The following is a 20,074-nucleotide window of genomic DNA, read 5'->3' as shown; positions in this document are numbered from 1 at the left end:
AATACACTATTAAAAGTTTAAATTAACAACTTTTTTTAAAAAAAAATGGTTTTTCTTTACTAACTTATTCATTCTTTGTTTTGGTATAATAAGGTTAATTAACTGCGCTTGGATAGGAGAATTTGAGTCGGGAAGAATGATTTGATTTAAAAAGAGGTTTGAAATCTATAGCTTTAAATCCTTTTCGTCCAAGTATACATAAGTTTTCAAAGTTTGGTTATGATTCACTAACTTTTAATTTTCAATTATTTTAGTTCACTTGTTGATGTACATAATTAAATTCATTTCTTATTTACTACTTTTTGTGGATTAAATAAAAATATTTTTCATATTAACTACATCATATAAATATTTGAGATTTTATATAGTTTTTCAAAAATTAAATTTAAATGTTTCTAGTATAGTTAATTAATTCCCACTTTTATAAATTTATAATATAATTCAAGAAGGTAAAATCAATATAAATCTATCTTCCTTAATGAATAAATCGTTTTAAAATGACCCAATTTCCCATATTATTGTTTAATTTAATTTAAACTCGAGCAAATAAATATTTGGTGGATTGATAATTAACTCATGCATTAATATATGAATCTTGCAGCCATTAACCGTTCATGTTCTTCCCCTTTGATTCATCCTCCGTTGCCTCTCAAAGCGGTTTCTGAAAACTCAGCAGTTGGCTCATTGATTATATCAATCATCAAGCTATACATACATATAAAATAATTATACAATTTTACTGTGAATCTTGCATATATGCATTAGCATTCTTTTCCAAGAAATTAAATCCAGAGTGAAATCATCAAGAGATCTTTCAAGAATTTAAGTATTTTTGACGAAATGTGTGGGCCAAGTCGACGAAGTTATGCTCCATATCATCTTCCGTTGGGGTTTCGCTTCGTCCCGGAAGATCACGAGCTGATTAACGAATTTTTGAAGAAGAAGATCAATAACCAGCGGGTTCCACGATACGCCCCAATCAGTAGTGTTAATGTTTACAACCACAGTCCACGGGAATTGATAGGTATTCAACATTTTTCTTCATAAATCTTTTCAACAACTTGCATGAGATAGATTTAGAGACAGAATCCAGGATTTTGTCATGAAAGAACTTCATTGTGAAATGGTATTTGGATTTAGAAGTTTATATTGATGTGAATTTTAGGCACTAATTTCATATTATGGAATATATTAATTGATAGAATCTTGATCTTGGTCGTTCTGAGTATTTGTTCTCAATCCGTAGCAGGGAAAATAGTTCAAACCTGGTGATACGAACTTGTATCATAATCTGCATGGGAAACGAATACCCCTCCATGTAATATGATATTTCATTGCTTGTTTTTTCTGTTTTTACTTGTAGAATATGCGAGCTTTACCGCAGAGACATATCCCTGCAAAGAGGGTGTATGGTACTTTTTTACCCCGAGAAACCGGAAGCGACTGTATCGAACAGCTGGTAACGGGTATTGGAAGTGCCACGGTACTAAAAAACAAATATATCACAACAATATCCGCATAGGATACAAGAACTCTTTAATCTTTTACCAAGGAGAGCCCCCGAATGGCAAAGAGACTATTTGGATCATGAAAGAGTTCATCGTTGACCAGCCTCCCAGACAACAAAATGACATGCGGGTACGTAAACACTATTTCAACTTTTGTAAAATTTTGATGCTACTTTTCTCACACACACAGTCACACAGATATATATATATATATACCGATTGTTCCTCATTGCAGTTAGAAAATTGTGTTGCGTGTCGAATTCACATGAGAAGCCGCCGCCGGTCATCAAGAAATAAAAACAAACTGCTACTATGGAGTTTCGCGAAACTAAGAATCGGAGAAGCTGCAAGTTTTCTGAACATGAGAAGCAAGAAAGTAACCCACAAAGCGTATAAAAATTGAACATCGTGAGGTACTAGTCAGCAAGACAATCTTCCAGGATAACACAAGGATATTAAGTCCATAGAGAACTTGGAATTCAGCATGGTTAAACTTCGATACAGATGGACCTTGTATTCTAGTTTCGATTTTGTTTTGTTTTTAGTTTTCGTATGCATTTCTTTTTCAAAACTCATTAGAATTAGGAAAACATTAAAATCTTGAATACAATTTGGATATGCCGATGGAGCTTGACATTCATATGAACATTCTTTCTCTTGCAATATTAATTGGGTGCGTGTGCTTGTTATCTGTTGGTGCTTCTTTAGCTTCAGCTCGTTTGTCATTGTTGTGCTCCTGCTGCCGCCGCCGCTTGAAGGGGAGCAGTCATATATATATATATGGTAATAAAATGGAGCATCAGAGGGGTAGAAGTTCCACATAGCCATTCGGTTGGAAATATCGCGACATGCCGATTCGGTTTTGGGATCATGTCACTCTTGGTGCATTCGTGCATTGTAAAAAGACGTCTTGGGATAAGAAAGTTGATGAAAATCAAAAGGTTTTTACATTTTATTGATCAAAATATACTCGAAAAATAGTCTTCAATATTCACAATAAAAAGTAATACTCTTAGCATAAAAAGTAATATTTTTCCATGGATGACCCAAATAAGATATATGTCTCACAAAATATGACCCGTAAGACCGTCTCACACAAGTTTTGCCACATATGTATGGCTCTTTACTTGTACATGAATCTTTCAAGTTAGAATCACCAGCATATATACAAAAGAAGAAAATTAATTTGCTACTTATGGAGTGTCCAAGTTGGTGAATTAAGTGAACAATTGATCATTGGCAAGACGTTAAATTACCCTCCTAACACTTTCTCGGACGAACATGTCGTACAAGATTTGTCCAGTACGGTTTATCTGTCTAACATAGTTAATAGTTTATTGCGTTAGTCCGAGAGTTTAACAACGACGGATTATATTGTCCTAAAAAAAATTTAGAGTTCGGGTCTCGTGTCAAAGCCATTATAAGCAATATTAATTTCCTTCCTTTTAAATAGCTTGTCATTGTGACAATCAATTTGCATTTTATTAAGCTTACACTTAAATTTATTTTGAATAGCTTATAAACTCTTATACATTTTTTTCATTTTTATATATAATTTACATATTTTTTATTTTTATTTTGTTATTGATCAATTTATAATTTTAGTCCATTAACTTACACATTTTTTTCAAATATAATCATTTTCACCGGAATATAGATGTCGCATCGGCTATGTCAACAATGTCCGAAATCACGTCACTATTTTCCCGTCTCACATCATCATTTTTGTTAATTTTTATTATCATAATTACGAAAAAGGTATCCAAATAATGCAAGTGCATGCATATGTTTGGATAGACATGCTTAATGGATTGGAATCGCTCCGTTAAGCACGGAACTGATACCGATATGGATGAATCGGATCCGAAACCGCCTCCAATCCACTTTTCAATGGATTGAACCGGTTCTGATCCAGCCCGTCATCGGATCATGTCTGGAACCAGAAATTTTAAAAAAAAATTAAAGGTCGTTGGCCAACGGTTGTAATACACATATTTAATTGCAATTTGGCCCCAAATTTTGGAGTCCAAATTGCAAATATTTATTTTTTTTAACCCCATAAATCAAATATAAATACAAGATCATTTTTTAACATTTTCACACAATTTCTCTCAAATCTACATTTCTCTACAATCAATTTTCTCTCTTTGCAATCATTTGTAAACATATATTCAATATATTTTGTTATAATTTTATATAGACTTAATATTCTCTTCATTATTATTTACTTACTTTTTCGCAATTTACTCAAATAAATCATTCCAATTTCAATGACATAATCTTCAAATTGTAGTGGTGGGGATGAATATATTTCCGACTTTGATAAACATTTTGGCTACACCCTCGATTTTGATGAAGTCGAACATGGCCACGAGAAGAAAGAAGCAATGAAACTCCCCAACAAAGATGTAGGGACACAATTGTTCTCCCGAGCAAACAACGCGATGGAAATAAGCATGCCGACAATCCGAGCAAAGTGAAGCAAAGTTTGGGATAGTTTGGGATTACTTTGATATTAGAAAACAATGTACGAACAACTTTTTTGTCACATGTAAAATTTGCAAAACAAAATATTCTTACAAAACGAGTGATGGTTCTGGTGGTACGGGTACTTTGAAAAAAGATTTAGTCGAGGTACGTAAACTTGACCTAATACTCTACAATCATTCGGTATGGAACCACATAACAACAAATTAATTTTTCAAGTGATAAAACTTTCACAATTAAAAATGAAATTTCTCGAAAAGCCATGGTTAAAATAGTTACGAAATGTTGTCAACCTTTTATAATAACTGAACAAGAAGCTTTTGTTGAATTTACTAGTACTATTCAACCTAATTTTCACAATATTTTTAGGCACATACATAAGAAATATTGTTTTCATATGTATAAGAAATATAAAAAAAACACTAAAAAACGCTTCTTTCAAATATTCCTTGTAGAGTTAATTTGACAACTAATATTTGGACTAATTTAAAATATGAATCTTATATTGTTGTTACATGTCATTTGGTTGATGACATCCGGATTATGCAAAAAAGAATTAGCATTATATCATTTAGAATCGTCATGCAACACATATACTATAGCTAGATATATTTTAAATGTTGTTAAGATTTATGGCAAGATGATAATTTGATTTATGTTAGATGTTCATGTCATATTATGAACTTATATGTTAAATGTACATGTGATGAGCATATGAGCATATGTCTATTTTAATAGAAAAGTTGAAACTATGCGATAAATTATTACGTGAAATAAGAAATGGACATGATTAGAAAACACTAGTCGAATCAAACGGGATTAAATTTAAAAAATTTCTTATTTATGTTGAAACTAGATGAAATTTTTCATATCGATTGTTTCATATTTTGTTATGTTTTCAAGATTTAGTTACTTCATATTACAATAATATTGCAGTAGAATCTTTAATGTTTATTGAGGATGATTGAAATATTTTGAGTAATTGTGTTTCTTTGTTAAATTTTTAAAGAAACGACCAAAAATTTTATGGCGTTGGCTACTCTATTTCAACCATGTTTCTACATTTTTTTTCAATATATTTTATAAATTTATTGAATATCTTGATGATGTTGTTTTGCGTGATTTTGTTTCAAATATGGAAAACAAATTTTATAATATTGGGAGAATATCCCAATTGTACATGGCTAATCAATACTACTTGATACTAGTAAAAAGTGATTATGAGTTAGACATGTTTTTTTAATATTATGCTAAATTTCTTCGCAAGAATGTTGATATCAAAAGAAATCAATCATGCATTCTATCCAAGAATTGTTTGTTTTGTATACTAGTGAACAATGTGAACTGAGTGCATTGCAGGAAGAAAGGCCGACAAAAAAAAGCAAAAGTGGACCACTAAACTTCTTTCAAAGTTTGAAACGATAAAATTTCAAAGGAAAATCAGTGACAACAACAAATTAAAATTAGATCCAAATTTATCTAAACCAATATATTGATACTACAGAGAATTTTGATGTTCTTGATAGGTGGAAAGTAAATTCTTAACTTTATCTAGTGTTAGCGACAATTGCAAGAGATGTCCTAGTCATTCAAAGTTCAAATGTTGCTTCTGAATCAATATGTTCAGTACGTTGAAGAATCATTGGTGAACAAAGAACTAATTTAAAGTCAGAAACACTTAGCTTGCCAACATGCTTACTAGATTGGTTTGCAGCCAAGATAATAATAGGACTGCTGGAGCAATCGACGAATTTCAAAGCTCAAGCTCCGACGAAGATCCGGAGTATTCAAAGTATATTTATAAATCGTGATGAATTTTACATGTTCAATTGTAAAAATCAATATTTTAGTTATATTATTTTTATTTTATGATTAATCAATATTGTTTCCACTCAAAATACTAAATAAAAAAATTGTTCATTAATAAAAATAATTTTATATTAAAAATAATAAAATTTGGACGTGGAACCGATTCGACATGGACCAAAAACTGTCTGTTAATTATAGAATTGGTCCGCGATTCATATTAGTTTTAAGGTTTTTACCTTGCAATCGGAACTGATTCGGACCGGTTCCGAAACTACCAAACACGAAATCGGTACCGTTACGCATGTCTATGTTTGGACATGCATTTAGGATCAGTGTAATTGAATTTAGGAAAGATATATACTTATGATATAATACAATATGGAGATATTTTGCTAAATATTGAAATAGGATAGGTAGTCCAAAACTTTTTAAAACAACTTTTACCCTGTCAAATAACTATCTTATACAAATTTGTTACCAAATATTTTTTTCATAACTTAAAAATTCTTAAACAATTTATAAACATTTTGAAAGCCTATAAATTTAATCTCTTTGATATATAACCATGAATGTTACCGGACTGGATCGAGTCACTGGTTCCAGGACCAATCATGTAAGATATCAATTTGAATCAGATCAAGTGTATAACTCAATTCAAAATAAAAAAAAATAAAAAAAAACTGAACTAGATTAAAACATAATTTGAATCAATATTACACATAAAATTTATATATTAAATAAATAAAGTGATAAAAAAAATTTAAAAGTAATATGGATCGGATTCAACATATTAAAATGTAATTGTTTAAATTTATTTATAATAGGTTACTAAAATAATTTATAAATTTGAGAGGGCAAGTATTTATAATTCTCTAGGAAATGGGCCTAAAGTACTCGAAAAGCCCAATTTAAGAGTACCAAAGAGTAAAGTCCAAGTTCAAGGGAAACAACGATTCGGAGAACGCAGATGGAAGGAGAAGACGATGTTGTTTGCTTGGATGCATCTTTCTTTTTCAACGACAAGTATTCATCTTTCTCCATCTTTACTAACTTTTGCTTGTGATAATTGATTTAATGGGTTTTGTTTTTGTTCTCTGCAGTTACCAATTGACCAAGTTTTCGTTTGGGTCGCAGATTCTTGAGCTGTATTGCCTCCAATCTGCTTCAAGTGAGTTCTTTTTGCATTGTATGTACTTGTGCATATGGCTGAAATGACTGTAAAGATAGAGACCTGGATGTAATTTGATAAGTTTAATGATTTTTTTGGGTGTTTGCTGTCTTTTGCTTATCGGAAATCTCCGGTTCTGAAATGCGGTACATGCCGCTCAAATCATGTGGAAAATACCTGTTTGCTCAGCTTATAGACGTTATCGTTTTCGGGTCGAGTTTTAAACCTGGCGTGGGGCGATGGATGGAGCCGTATTTTTGATTTGGCATTGAAGATATAGGGGAATGTTGTGAGGGAATGATGTGATCTTGATTCAATCTCAAACAACAATTAACAAATCAGACGGTGCATAAAACCGAGCTGCTAGTAAAATCTCGTGAAAAATAGTATGCGTGACTCTCAAGTGTGGATAGAGGGAATGAAAGGATATGTAAATGAGTAAATCTTGGTATTATGTGTAGTTTTTGTTGTCCCTTTTCGAGTTTACTTGTATAGTTTTTTGTCTAACGGGGAAGAGTGCTGCGTTTTATGCTACACCATTGCAATATGTTTTCGTTTGGTTAAAATAAAGAGTTTGTTGATCGAAGAACAATCATGGCATCGATGAAGAATGTCACAATTATATCAGTTGAGGCAGGTGGCTTCTGTAGTGCTAGATCTTTAGTATGTGATTCTGCAGAAGTTCGATAGATGGGTCTTTAATAACGTTTGGCTCTAGGAATATTAAGGTTTAAGAACTCAAGAGTTTAATTTCTGCTGATATGGTGTATGCTTGATTTGATGAAAGACAAACATGTAAAAGAAAGTGAAATTGTATTACCATAAGATGTGTTGCACAATGATGTGCGATTTGATTGTGGTCTAACAGTCTATATGGCAGCTGATTATGATTTGACAGGACAGTTGGTATGGCCTGGGGCTATGCTTTTGAATAATTATCTCTCAGAAAATGAAGAAATTCTCCGTGGGTGTTCTGTTATTGAGCTTGGCTCTGGTGTCGGTTAGTTTTAGTATTTAGCCCTCCTTAAAATTTGTTGCTTATCATATTACATCATTTTTGCACCTGGAAACATATCACAATGTTTAAATGAATATTGGAATGCACAAGACATGCGCTAGTCAACCCTCAGAAAGAAATAAAAAGTTGAAAAGATTTGTGAAATTCCTCTAATATTTATTTCCAGGCATCTCAAGGCATAAATAAGATCCAAATTTATCATTATATTTTGCTTAATAGTGAATTATTAGAAAAGGTTAATGTATTTAGAACAGAATTATTTTTTTCAAGATTGCTATTTAATCTTGCATGGCATCGCGTACCAGATACTTTTGCAGAAATCAATAGTTTTGGTAATGATTTTTTCAAGATAAAAGGATCCATAGGTTTGACAAATTATAGTTTACCGTCACTTTCTAGGGTCACCTCGAAATTAAATTGGTTTCCAATTTTCCAATTCAGGCATTACAGGGATGCTCTGTCATAGATTTTGTCGTGAAGCAGTTCTAACAGACCATAATGAAGAGGTTCTCAAGGCAAGGTTATGACGCTGTCTCGGTGCTTTTGAACGGCGACATACATCTTATCTTTATGTTGACATTATTCTCTCTCTCTCTCTCTCTAAACATATTTAGATCCTTGAGAAAAACATAAAGCTGTGCATATCATCTCAAAGTCATGCCGGTAAGTGAATGATTTCTGTTATAATAATTGGGAACTTGAGTGTCTCGTCGTTTACGCTCTCTTTCTGCAGGATTAAAATCTGAGAAACTAGAATGGGGAAATTCTGAGCAGCTGGATAAAATCTTGCAAAACCATCCTGAAGGATTTGATCTCATTCTTGGAGCCGATATTTATATCCTAATCTTTGCCATTTCATCTATCATGTTAGCTGCTTTGCATTCGTTTAGTCATGTGTGTGTGCGTGCGTACAGTGCGTACACAAACTAAAAACTAAAGAAGCCTTGACTCTGTTCAAGCTTTCAGCAGTCCAATATTCCTTTGCTCTTTGATACTGTGGCAAATATCCTCCGAGTTAGCCATCAAAGAAAGTGCAAATTCATATTAGCCTATGTATCCAGAGCAAAAGTGTAAGTATCTATACTATATACGAAATAAGAGATCCTCGTGATTTCTTTGATAACTATTTATTAGCATATAATAAGAATAAAAAGATAACGTAAATCAAAATTATTGTAAGTTAATTTTTCTTTATCAGTGTTTTAATTGATTTTATATCAAGTCCTATTTATACAATTTTTTGTGCTCACATATTGCCTGTACTTTGTTCACTAGTTTATATAACGAAATTGCTCTGAGATGGTGAAATTCGAAAGGTTACATTCTTAGCCCCTAAAACTTCGTTCCCTATAGGTTTTGTTTATGGCTTACCACATTAGATATATAGATCTTGTGTTTATCCTGATGTAGCAGTCGACCAACTCGGTAACTAAACATTATTCTTCTTCGAGTTTGTTTAACATCCTATTTACACCCCCCTTGTTCTATGGATTGTAGCTTCATTGTGTAATTAGACTGGTCTCATGGAGCGTGAATTTAATATGAAACTCATCTTTTATGTTTCTTCTGCACAGAATGGATGCTCTGGTTATCAGTGAAGCGATTCGACATGGATTAAAAGTGAGTGAAGTTGCGGGAACTCGGACCATAGTTAAAAATCTTGAAGGTGTTATATTCGAGATCACATGTGGAAGAACTCGAACAACCGGAAACTCAGATATTTAGAAACACTTTCGCTAACGTCAAATTTTCCTGTTATCATAAGAGAGTTGATGTAATTTTGCTTGCAACTATCTTCCTTTAGTTGGTTTTGGGAAAGGGGATGGATCTTTCACAATATAGAATGATTTGGAACTATTATGTTATCATGGTTGATGCAATTTCATTATTTTTGCATGAAATTATAGCACATTTAATTATTATTTCTTTCTCTAAAATGAAATTGCACCACTTTAGCATGCACTGTTGATTTCAAATGAAAACAAAATTATTATTATTATTTCACTAAATTTTAGTAATATAAAACCTATTTGGCAAAAATGTAATAATTTCTTCCAATGTGGACTCTCACCTAACTTATGACAATTATCCTTTTATTAAAGTTTGAAAATTGTGATTTAAAAAATAAAATTTGAAACTTGTGATCATCTAAAGGTAACGCAATATTTATTTTGTCTTAACTAACCATTTGATACGAAAGATAAGCCATTATTTGATTTTACATTTTTATTTCAATCAGTGTGTGGTTCAAATTTTAAAATAATTGTTATTATATATTTAATCATCCATAAATTTCAATTATTATCCATTTACATGCATCAATAGTTTGATATATCACTAGTTTAATATATCTAATTATCAATAATATAATAAGCATGACTGTTAAAAAAACAAAGTAATTGTGAAGAATTGAATATTGAAGGGTCGGAATGAGTTTTTTTTAATAAAAAAAATATAATAATAAATTTTTTTTATCAAACTATAACAAAGTGGGAAAATTTTAGAAACTACAATAATAGGAGGAACAATTCTTCGGATTTAAGGCAAAAACTTATGTGGGACGGTCATCTGCGTCGTATTTTGTGAGACGGATATCTTATTTGAGTCATCAATAAAAAAATATTAATTTTTATGCTAAGAGTATCACTTTTTATTGTGAGTATCGGTAGGATTGACCCGTCTAACAGATAAAGATTCGTGAGACCGTTTCACAAGAGACCTACTTCGGATTTAATATTCGAGGAACTGTTCCTCAGATTTTATATAATAATTCACACTTCCCAGTCTTATCATATTTAACATTATTTTTAAAAACTTTAGGAAATCATCTTATTCTTGTAATTATTTTTTTAAAAAAAAATTATTAGTATAAATTAAATTAATTATTATTACAAGTGGCGTGTACGTAATGTGATAAGCAAACATGATGCATTATTATTATTATTATAAGAATAAATGTAATGATAGGATGGATGGTCAAGATTTGCCCATGCATATATTGGATCAACTTTTTTTTTTTAAATTGTATGCGTGGCAAGATCATACCCGTTGAAATTGAAGTGAGGGTAGTACCCACATAAGTAGGATCTCATTAACCCAATTCACATGTGTAAAAAGTTAATATTTAAATGAATTTATAATGACATATAATAGAATCTTATTCTAATTTGGGTTAACTTTTTTTATATAATAAAGACGAATATGAAGTAGTTGTTACATGAACTCATTGAACAATCACGTTAATATGGATATGAGCTAACTATTTGTCAATATGTCAGATGATTCTTATAATTAACTGATAGAGAAAATAAAAGATACCAATCATTATTTTGATGTGCGATAGAAAATTAGTTGCATCTCATTAAAAAATTTGGTCTAGAGAGAGTCATTATAGCTGAAAGTGGACAGTTTTTGAATTTAGACAATTATGTTAATACTAATTAGAAAAAAATATGTGTCTATATTATTTGTATTCTATTTTATGTTATATCTTTTTAAAATTATTTGTAAAATTTATTCATAAAATTATTTTAAAAAAATTTTGACTCATAAAATATTTTGAGAATAACATCAATTAAAATAAAAGTTAAATTGGATACTATATAATCACATTTATAGCTTTATTTCATTAACCAGTTTTATAAAAATGACATACACAAATTGTTACAAGACTCCATTATATTTCATAATAAACTCAATTATGAATCAACATTTTATGTGAAATGAGGTATTACATCATCACCTTTATTCTTATTGAAATTGTACGAAAATAATAATAATAATAATAATAATGGTAACTGTAATGGGTTTTTTTTTTAAAAAAAAATTAATTACAAGAATAAGGTAATTTCCTTGAGTTTTTAAAAATAATACAAAATATAAGAAGATCGGGACGGATAATATCAAACAAACATATATACATCATGAATCATAGGTGGAACTTTCATATATTTCTTTTTGGGAAAAAAATAATGGCCATATTTTTGGCCAAATTTTGTTTAATATTCTTATAGGATCTGAGAAACCATTCCTCGGATCATCATAGTTTTTAAATTTCTCTCATTTTGTTATAGTTAGGTAAAAAAATATATTTCTATAATATTTGTTAGTATACAATAATTATCCATGTCGGAGAATGATCGATCTGTAGTGCTTGAGCTGCTATACTGTTTAAAATATTTGAGTTACACTGTTACCACCAATTATGACTTATGATAAAACGATAAATACTCGATCATACAATTGTTATCAGAATCAATGTCACATGTTCGATTCTCATTGATTGCAAGAAGTGTAATTATTGAGAAGAATATTGTTTGGGTACAATAATTGTTTCAATTAGATATTGATCGAACCGTGATGTTTGGACTGTTATATTATTTCAGAGACTTGAGTTACACTGTTACTATTAATTATAGCTTTTGATAAAATGAAAATTGTTCGATCTTACAATATCTTATTAAAAAAAAAACCCATCCGAACAACTAGAAAAAGGCTCAAGAAAAAAGCTTGGATGAGCAACACCTTTTGATTTTAGGAGAAAGAAAGATAAAAAATTTTAGGAGAAAGAAAGGTGTTTTTAGCCGATTGATATGGTTATTGTGAGTCATATGCTCTATACATACATACATACATATATATATATATATATATATATATATATATATATATATATATCTAACATACATATAAATATATGACTTTTAATTGTGAATTTTCCAATATACCCTTATTCATTTAATGTAGCAAATTAAATCAATAATTTTTTTGATGGATTCTTTTATAATTTATTGTCTATCTTAAATGCCTTTGGATATTAATGCATATTGAATTTATCAATTTATCTATAATTTTTCTTTGTTGCTAACTAAAATTTGTCACTAAAATTAGTGTATTTCTTCATGGTTGCTAATGAATATTTAATATTTATATCTTATCTTTTCTTTTTTTATATAAATTGATCTAAGTAATAATTAAATAAATAGTTACTCAATAATTTAGTGATTTCATTTATGATTCATTATGTATTATGATAATATTTTAGATAATAATGTTTTTAAAATTAAAAGTTTCTATTATTATATATTTTTGTTATTAATTTTCAATTGCGTTCTAAACATAATACAAAATATGGTTATATTAGCATTATTCTATTACGAAATCATTGTATATAATATATTGATTTGTTATTTTGTTTGTTCTTTTCAACCTATTAATTAATTTCTAATTGTATATGATGAAATTACATACATAAAAAATAATTTTTTCTCTTTTCTACATATTAATTAATTTATCATTATATATGATGAATTTATATACATAAAAACTATTTTTCACATTTCAAAATAACAAAATTGTTATTTAATATTACTCACATATTAAATTAACTAAGTTATGTTTACCAATTCATTGTGCATTATTACTATGATTACAACTTAATGAAGTATAGGTGATGACATAGAGTGATCATCCTAACAATTAATATTTGTGTTTAAATTATTATTAGCAATTAAAATTACTTTGTGTTCGATGAAACTATTTGGTTAGTGAGAATAAATTTGATTTAGAAAAATGATTTCTAAAATGTAAAATAACAACTATATCATATTTGTCAGGTGCAATAATTGTTTATGTAAGATATAACAATCCAAATGTGACGTTTGAGTTGTTTTATGATTTTAACAGATTTTAGTTAATGTTGCATCGTTACCCCGGTTATAACTTTTGGTAAATCGACAAATGTATGATCTTACAATTGGTATATATAAGAGTCAAAGTCATGAGATCGATTCTCATAGATTGCAATTAGTGTAATTATTGGTATTGTTGGAATGCAATAATTGTCCTTGTTGGATACATCGATCGAATCATGATGATTGAGCTACTATACCGTTTAAAATATTTGAGTTGATTTGTAATATCTATTCTATAAAAGGAAAAAGTTGAACAAAATTCGCAATGAGTTAATTAAGATAATTTTATTTGACAATCACTATATGCACTCCATTTAAATACATTGTGATTTTGGTTTTAGTAAAATTTACTATTCTCTTAATTTTATTTATATTGTTTTTCATTGTGAATGATATTTGGATGAAAAATATCTTTGTTAATTTGAGAGAGCTGTCATTATGTTATAATCATGTAAATTGAAAATTGTTATATAAATAAGTGAATATATTTGATTTATCGTCATAGTGTATTTTTATTTATTGTATTTTGATATATTTAGATTAATAAATACTCATAAACAAGATGTTATTCAAACGATTTTAAAAATTATCTAAATCTCGTTATTATATTTTTCATTATTAATCACCACGTGCATCGCACGTGATCATTCCTAGTATATATATATATATATATATATATATATATATATATCTTTGTATGTATGTGTATATATATATATTTGTATGTATGTATATATCTATGTATGTACGTATGTATATCATCAATCAACGATAATTAAAGAAAAAACAATATGTTTTCACCTATTATTATTATTATTGATTTAGAAGTTTAGCTTCTCTTTTAATAATTCAGTTTCCAAATGGACTGCTAGCCTGATCAAGAAGAGCTGCAGGTTCCATCTCTTAAAATAAATATTTGTCATACAGCCGTGGTAGAGAGTATTTTCATGGCACAAATGGAAAATTAAAAAAGCATTTTCAAACCCTCCATATTATTCCACATACATTGTCTGCTACATTGACGGAAAATGTGTCTCTTGTTTCACGACGGTAACACCGCGTGTCGGAGAAGATTTGCACTAACAACAAGCTAGTGTACATGGTATGATACAAATTCAAAGCCATTGAAAAAATTAACCGACCATTAGCGCATTTTCGCTCTTGCGAAAAGCACACCAGCCAGCAAGCCTACAGAAAGAAACACGGGATTATGTAATATTTCCCATATGGGATCAAGCAAACCTCAAGGTTTTCCATAGTCGGCAGAGAAATTTACCAAAGAAAATGCTGGCAGAATTTTCCAAACTTGTTGGAACTTTAAACAGGAGGATACCAGCAACAGAAAGAGGTATCTTGTTCAGAGACCCCACCAGACTGCACCAAATGATTCATGAATTAAAAAAGAAGAGGAAAATATTCAAGTTCTGCACGTAAAATTTAGTCCTGGCTGCAGAGAACAACAATATTCGAAAAACTGTATTTTGCACACAATCCACTCGCCAGAGTCGCCACCTTCTATCAAAATCCTGAATATGTTCTCTGTGGTAGCTAATCGAAAACCAAAAGTCTACATGTGTGAACCAGTTCTTAAATTCTCTCTTTTCTTGGGATATGCCTAAAGACTAAACCGACACATATTCCACCCTTCGGTGGTGTTAATATAACTGAGGTGATGTTTCAGTTTTGTTATTATATGCGAGGGCGATGCTGACAATTCCTGAGGGGCACACCCTTATTTTTTTGAGAAAGAATGCATCTCAGCTGTCTAAGAAAGAAGAATTCAGACAGCACCAATTTACCTGTACGTGGTAGCTCCTGTTTGATGCAGAAACCACATGGACGTGAAGCTAATCGCCAACCCCAGGAATCCACTCAATGTCATCACTAGCCAGAAGATGGGCAATCTCAAAAGTGGTCTGCCATTAAGGGGAAAAAACAAATGAGAGCTCAAAGTTTATCAAGATTAGAATATACGACCACAATCACTAAATTACTTTCCACATTTAAGGGCCCTTGGTACAACAATCTATTAGGTTACACTTCAATGGGAGGATATGATTTGGAAGGAAGAATTTGATTTGAAGAGGGATTTGAAATCACATTCATTTACCATTGCATCCACATGGACTCGCGACGGATGAATGTGAAATTCACCCGACATAAATTTATCCAAGCAATCAAATGAATTAAAATCCATGGATTTGAAATTCATAGCTTCAAATCCAAGCGCAATCTTAGTGTTTCCTCATCGAATTCCAAACTTCGAAGTAGAAAACATTTGCATAATACTTTGAAAGTTTTCTCACGATCAGATGGAATGAGGATTTAATACTTAAAATTCATAGTCTAAATAAAATAGGAAGAATTCATCTGTATGCCACATTCCACATTTAAAGGCCATTTCTACAATAATCTTAGATAGTTTCCTCGTTGAATTCCAAACTTGGAAGGAGATAAACATTGGTTTTCTCAAGCTCAGATGGAACGAGAATTTAAGACGTGAAACTTGGGGCCTAAATAGAATAGGAAGAACTTTTACTTACGTTTGCAAAAGATAATCAACTTCCTTGAACACAAATATAAGAAAAATTCCTAGAGGTAGTGAAAGTGAATTGTTAAGCAGGACCATTGAGAATTCATTCAACTCTCCTGTTTTGGTGACTTGCTTTGCAGTATCCATGACCCTACGTAAAGTCAGCTGTGCAACAAAAAGACTATCAATATATCAGTAATAATTGTCATTCCCTAGATGGAATATAACTAACTTATTTCAAGAAAATATATCATAATTTGTACAAGCGACTAAAGCAGTATACCTATGGTGTTCAGATCGCTTGAAATTTGAAACACAAAATTAAACGTGGTAATAGAAAACAAGGCAGAAATCTTCCGCATAAAATTATGCATTCATAATCTATGAACAAATAGCTTCGGTGTTTTACTTACAGAATATGATGCAGTCAGAAAACAGTTGATAAACTGCCAGGTGTATCCAACAGCATGAAATGAGAGATCTGTCAGTCCTCCAGATATAGCTGAAACGATCTGCATTATGAATGAACTTCATTGGACAATTAAACCAACCAACCGACACCGCATGCGAATGAGTAAATTGCTGGAACAATGATGATTAAAATAAAAATATGAACATGAATAAGCAAAAGAGGTTTACGTTTGGGTATAATTCAAGTAGAAGCTTAATAGCCACGTCTCTTTATTCATCGATTTTGGCTTTCTAAAGCATTTTCAAACTTATAAAATCCCAACTAAAAATTAACATTCTCCAAAAAACTACTTTTAAACAGTGCCTAAATCCAAACGATAGAGAGGATAGATAAAAGAAGTGAAGTACCAATATACACTAGCAATCTAGAGCAAGTGTAGTCCACATGTGGGAGGAGCAAGTGTTCTTGGTCAATTAAAATGATATAGACTGAAAAATAAGTAATTTTTGGGACAACAAACAAATATTGGCCAGACGACATACCATTAAGAAAAGCGCTGCCCAAACTCTGTTGTCGTGATGCTTGTTAAAAAGATACATTTCACCAATAGCCGTAATCACATTGGTCACATTCTTTAGAACTGTGACCATGGCTACATTAATGTACTTAAGACTGCACGGAATATGGGTATACATCAGGCAATAATATGCTAATGAGAAGAATTTTTGAAGAACAAGAAGAAAGGAAACACATACATCATAGAAGAGGCATTCTGCGATATCGTATGTCCATGGACAACAATTTCAAAAAAATATATCTCTTGATTTTGTAATAACAAAGATGATCAACGGGACTGCAGCATTGCAATAAAATATATAATATTCATTGTCAAATGAATCCAGCCATCAATTATAATGAACAAATAATAAGAGTTCAGAATCAAAATTCATATGAAGCTTGTGGAGAAAATCGGCAATATGGTAAATCATCGGAAAATTCAGAACAAAACATATATCAATTTCAAACTGATTGAGAGCAAATTATAAGCCTTTCAACAATTTATAGGATGAAAAAGCACATAACTATCAAGAACAGCAACACATCAATGAAGAAAGGATAATTAAGTCAACGTTCAATCAATCAAGACTTGAATATCATGAAAATGTAAACGCAGATAATACTCAGACAATGCAATATACGACAAAATTGAGAAAGCTAACCTGAACATACTTGTGATCAGCATCCCGACAAATATAACATTTACTGGCAACCAGACCTTAATCAATCTCCATGTGAGTGGTTCCATAGTAATTATGCCAAGTAATCTCAAAGTGGAAACAACCACCACTGCGACAACATTCTGCATTAAGATATTTTTCTTAATATTTCCAAAGAACTCAGAATCTGACTGAAATCAACTGATGTACACTAAAATTGAATATAATTCATTACGGAACCTATATGAAAGATGACCTGGTATAGCATCAAAGATATTCCGGCATTAAAGTTGTAACTGGAGAGGACATACTTGTTAACCAGTATCATGCTGCAGGAAGATACACAATATGCAAGGCCAGATAACAAGGCTTTATTATGCAATGTAAATCCTATTTTACTTTGAGGTGCTTTTTCCCTATTCTTTTCCGGACTTCCAATCTCGGCATCTGCCTCATAACTATTGCCGTGTGTATTCATCACACAAAAATATCTGAAAGCGAGACATATCAAATTCGCCACGTCTGCAGTTTAATTAATCAATTCAATTGACAGAGAAGGACAATATAAAAACTTACAAAATAACGCAAATTGCAATATAGGCTGTCTAGCCTATCCTTTCATCTTTAAAGTAAAATATAGTCAGAAGTTTCTTCCAGTCCTTCTTAAGCAATTGGAACCAGAAAGAATGTCGGGATGTTTTTTCATGCCAATGACGGAATTCCAGTTCTCCCCTCTTCCTACAAGAATGAAAACTTTAATGCTTTAATGTCATGAAGTGTCAAAGCTGTAACCACTTGCAGCAAGACTAAGATTTAGTTTCTTCCTAACACCATTTTCGACATGTGGTGATCTCTATAAATTTAAATTATCAAACCATTAAAATACATGAAAATGTGAATACCAAGAAAGGGAACATAACATTATCACACAACCGGCCACAAAAGTACAATTAAAGAATATACCTGCTGACCAATTCTCTTCTCACATGAGATATGAGACTTGATCCAGCAAGTGGCTCGGCTGACGTTGTTTAGGTCTCCTCCACTTGGGAAATCTTCCCAATAACCAGTGTTATATATCTCTCCCAAACAAGGTCAGAATAACATAGAGACGTACTTTCTGATGAGGAAAATTAACTTGGTAGCAGCTGCTAATGTTGGCCGAAGATTATAACATCTATAGGCTCAAAGTTAGAGGCAGAATGTAAGAATACTAAAACAGAAAGGAAATTAGAAACTACATCAAATGGTGATTTATAGCTGACCACCTAAGTCTCCTTCTATCCACACAAACCACCAATCCTTTTTACTTTACTAAATTTTTTAAAGAAAGAAAATTTATGACAACAGCTGCTCCTACAACATGAAGTCTCCCAGAAAAATTCCCCCACACCTAAAGGAAGGAAGAATTGAAGTTTTCACAAGGAAGAAAAAGCTTTCAAGTTGTCCTCGGAATTTCACAAGCCCATCAGTGCGAGAAACAACTAATCAAATTGAAAGCACCCACACCAAAGCAAACCGATAAACTGACCAATAATTTGCACAACAGCAAAGCCTTTAAACTATGATCCAATATCTGATCTCCGGGTGAGTTTGCAGCAGCTCAATCAACACAAATTACTCATGTAAAAATAAAAGAACTCCGAAGTCCTAACTCACAACCTATCCAAGAAACATAAGCAACACTTAGTTTTACGAACCTTAAATAAAAAAGGGAAGATGGCAAAAAATCAGATAGAACTATAACAATTGGGAAAAAAAACAGAACAAACAAACCCAGAAATAAAAAATAATAAAAATAAATAAAAAAGAGTTACCTTTGTGGCATTTACAATGTCAGTGTCATAATTTTTTGCCCATAAAAGCAGACGAGATATGTTATCCCAAATGGACGCCGAATACAAATATCCGACAGTCAGAGACAGAGAGAGACGAGAATAACAAGAATGACAAATCAAAATTGCCCTAACCAAGTGAACTTCTATAACAGCATAATCTGCAGTTTTTTCTAAGTTCACTCCCGGATGATTCAATTTTTATGAAAAATTTGAAAAAAGTGGGATTTTTTTGCTTTTTGATTTTTTTAAACTGGGATTTGACCTTTTAGTTATGGATTTCATCTTTAAAAATTGATGGTTTTTCCTCTTAAAATCACCCTTGTTGAACTAGATTTGTTAATAATGATAAAAAAAATCTTAATATTATCAATCCAATTTATATTTAAAATAA

The 20,074-nt window shown here is 31.0% G+C and overlaps 2 protein-coding genes across 9 annotated transcripts; one reads left to right on the top strand and one right to left on the bottom strand.

Annotated features, from left to right (window-relative positions):
* Nucleotides 1-6,675: 6,675 nt before the first annotated feature.
* LOC142555198 (uncharacterized) lies at nucleotides 6,676-9,886 on the top strand. Of its 2 annotated transcripts, none has more exons than XM_075665947.1 (7): nucleotides 6,676-6,827; nucleotides 6,905-6,972; nucleotides 7,871-7,972; nucleotides 8,432-8,505; nucleotides 8,605-8,653; nucleotides 8,724-9,060; nucleotides 9,565-9,886. In XM_075665947.1, the coding sequence occupies exons 1-6, from the start codon at nucleotides 6,772-6,774 to the stop codon at nucleotides 8,918-8,920; spliced, it is 546 nt and encodes a 181-aa protein (XP_075522062.1). In that variant the 5' UTR covers nucleotides 6,676-6,771; the 3' UTR covers nucleotides 8,921-9,060; nucleotides 9,565-9,886. The 2 variants fall into 2 exon arrangements, with proteins under 2 accessions (XP_075522062.1, XP_075522061.1); XM_075665946.1 differs by having other exon boundaries at nucleotides 7,853-7,972.
* A 4,700-nt stretch (nucleotides 9,887-14,586) lies between these two features.
* Nucleotides 14,587-19,943, bottom strand: LOC142555197 (GDP-mannose transporter GONST1-like). 7 transcript variants are annotated; one of them, XM_075665939.1, is made up of 12 exons: nucleotides 19,663-19,943; nucleotides 19,377-19,507; nucleotides 18,809-19,022; nucleotides 18,422-18,583; nucleotides 18,102-18,336; nucleotides 17,849-17,988; nucleotides 17,171-17,300; nucleotides 16,630-16,728; nucleotides 16,227-16,381; nucleotides 15,483-15,599; nucleotides 14,960-15,057; nucleotides 14,587-14,871 (listed from the first exon to the last, which is right to left on the bottom strand). In XM_075665939.1, exons 5-12 carry the CDS (start codon nucleotides 18,321-18,323, stop codon nucleotides 14,828-14,830), a joined length of 1,005 nt encoding a protein of 334 aa, XP_075522054.1. In that variant the 5' UTR covers nucleotides 18,324-18,336; nucleotides 18,422-18,583; nucleotides 18,809-19,022; nucleotides 19,377-19,507; nucleotides 19,663-19,943; the 3' UTR covers nucleotides 14,587-14,827. The 7 variants fall into 7 exon arrangements, with proteins under 7 accessions (XP_075522054.1, XP_075522059.1, XP_075522053.1 ...); XM_075665944.1 differs by lacking the exon at nucleotides 18,809-19,022; XM_075665938.1 differs by lacking the exon at nucleotides 19,377-19,507.
* Between the last annotated feature and the right edge of the window lie 131 nt (nucleotides 19,944-20,074).

The sequence above is a fragment of the Primulina tabacum genome, chromosome 9, assembly GCF_025594145.1.
Source record: "Primulina tabacum isolate GXHZ01 chromosome 9, ASM2559414v2, whole genome shotgun sequence".
NCBI classification, from domain to species: domain Eukaryota; kingdom Viridiplantae; phylum Streptophyta; class Magnoliopsida; order Lamiales; family Gesneriaceae; genus Primulina; species Primulina tabacum.
Note: the sequence above shows the minus strand (reverse complement) of the source record. Positions and strands in the feature narration are given on the sequence as shown.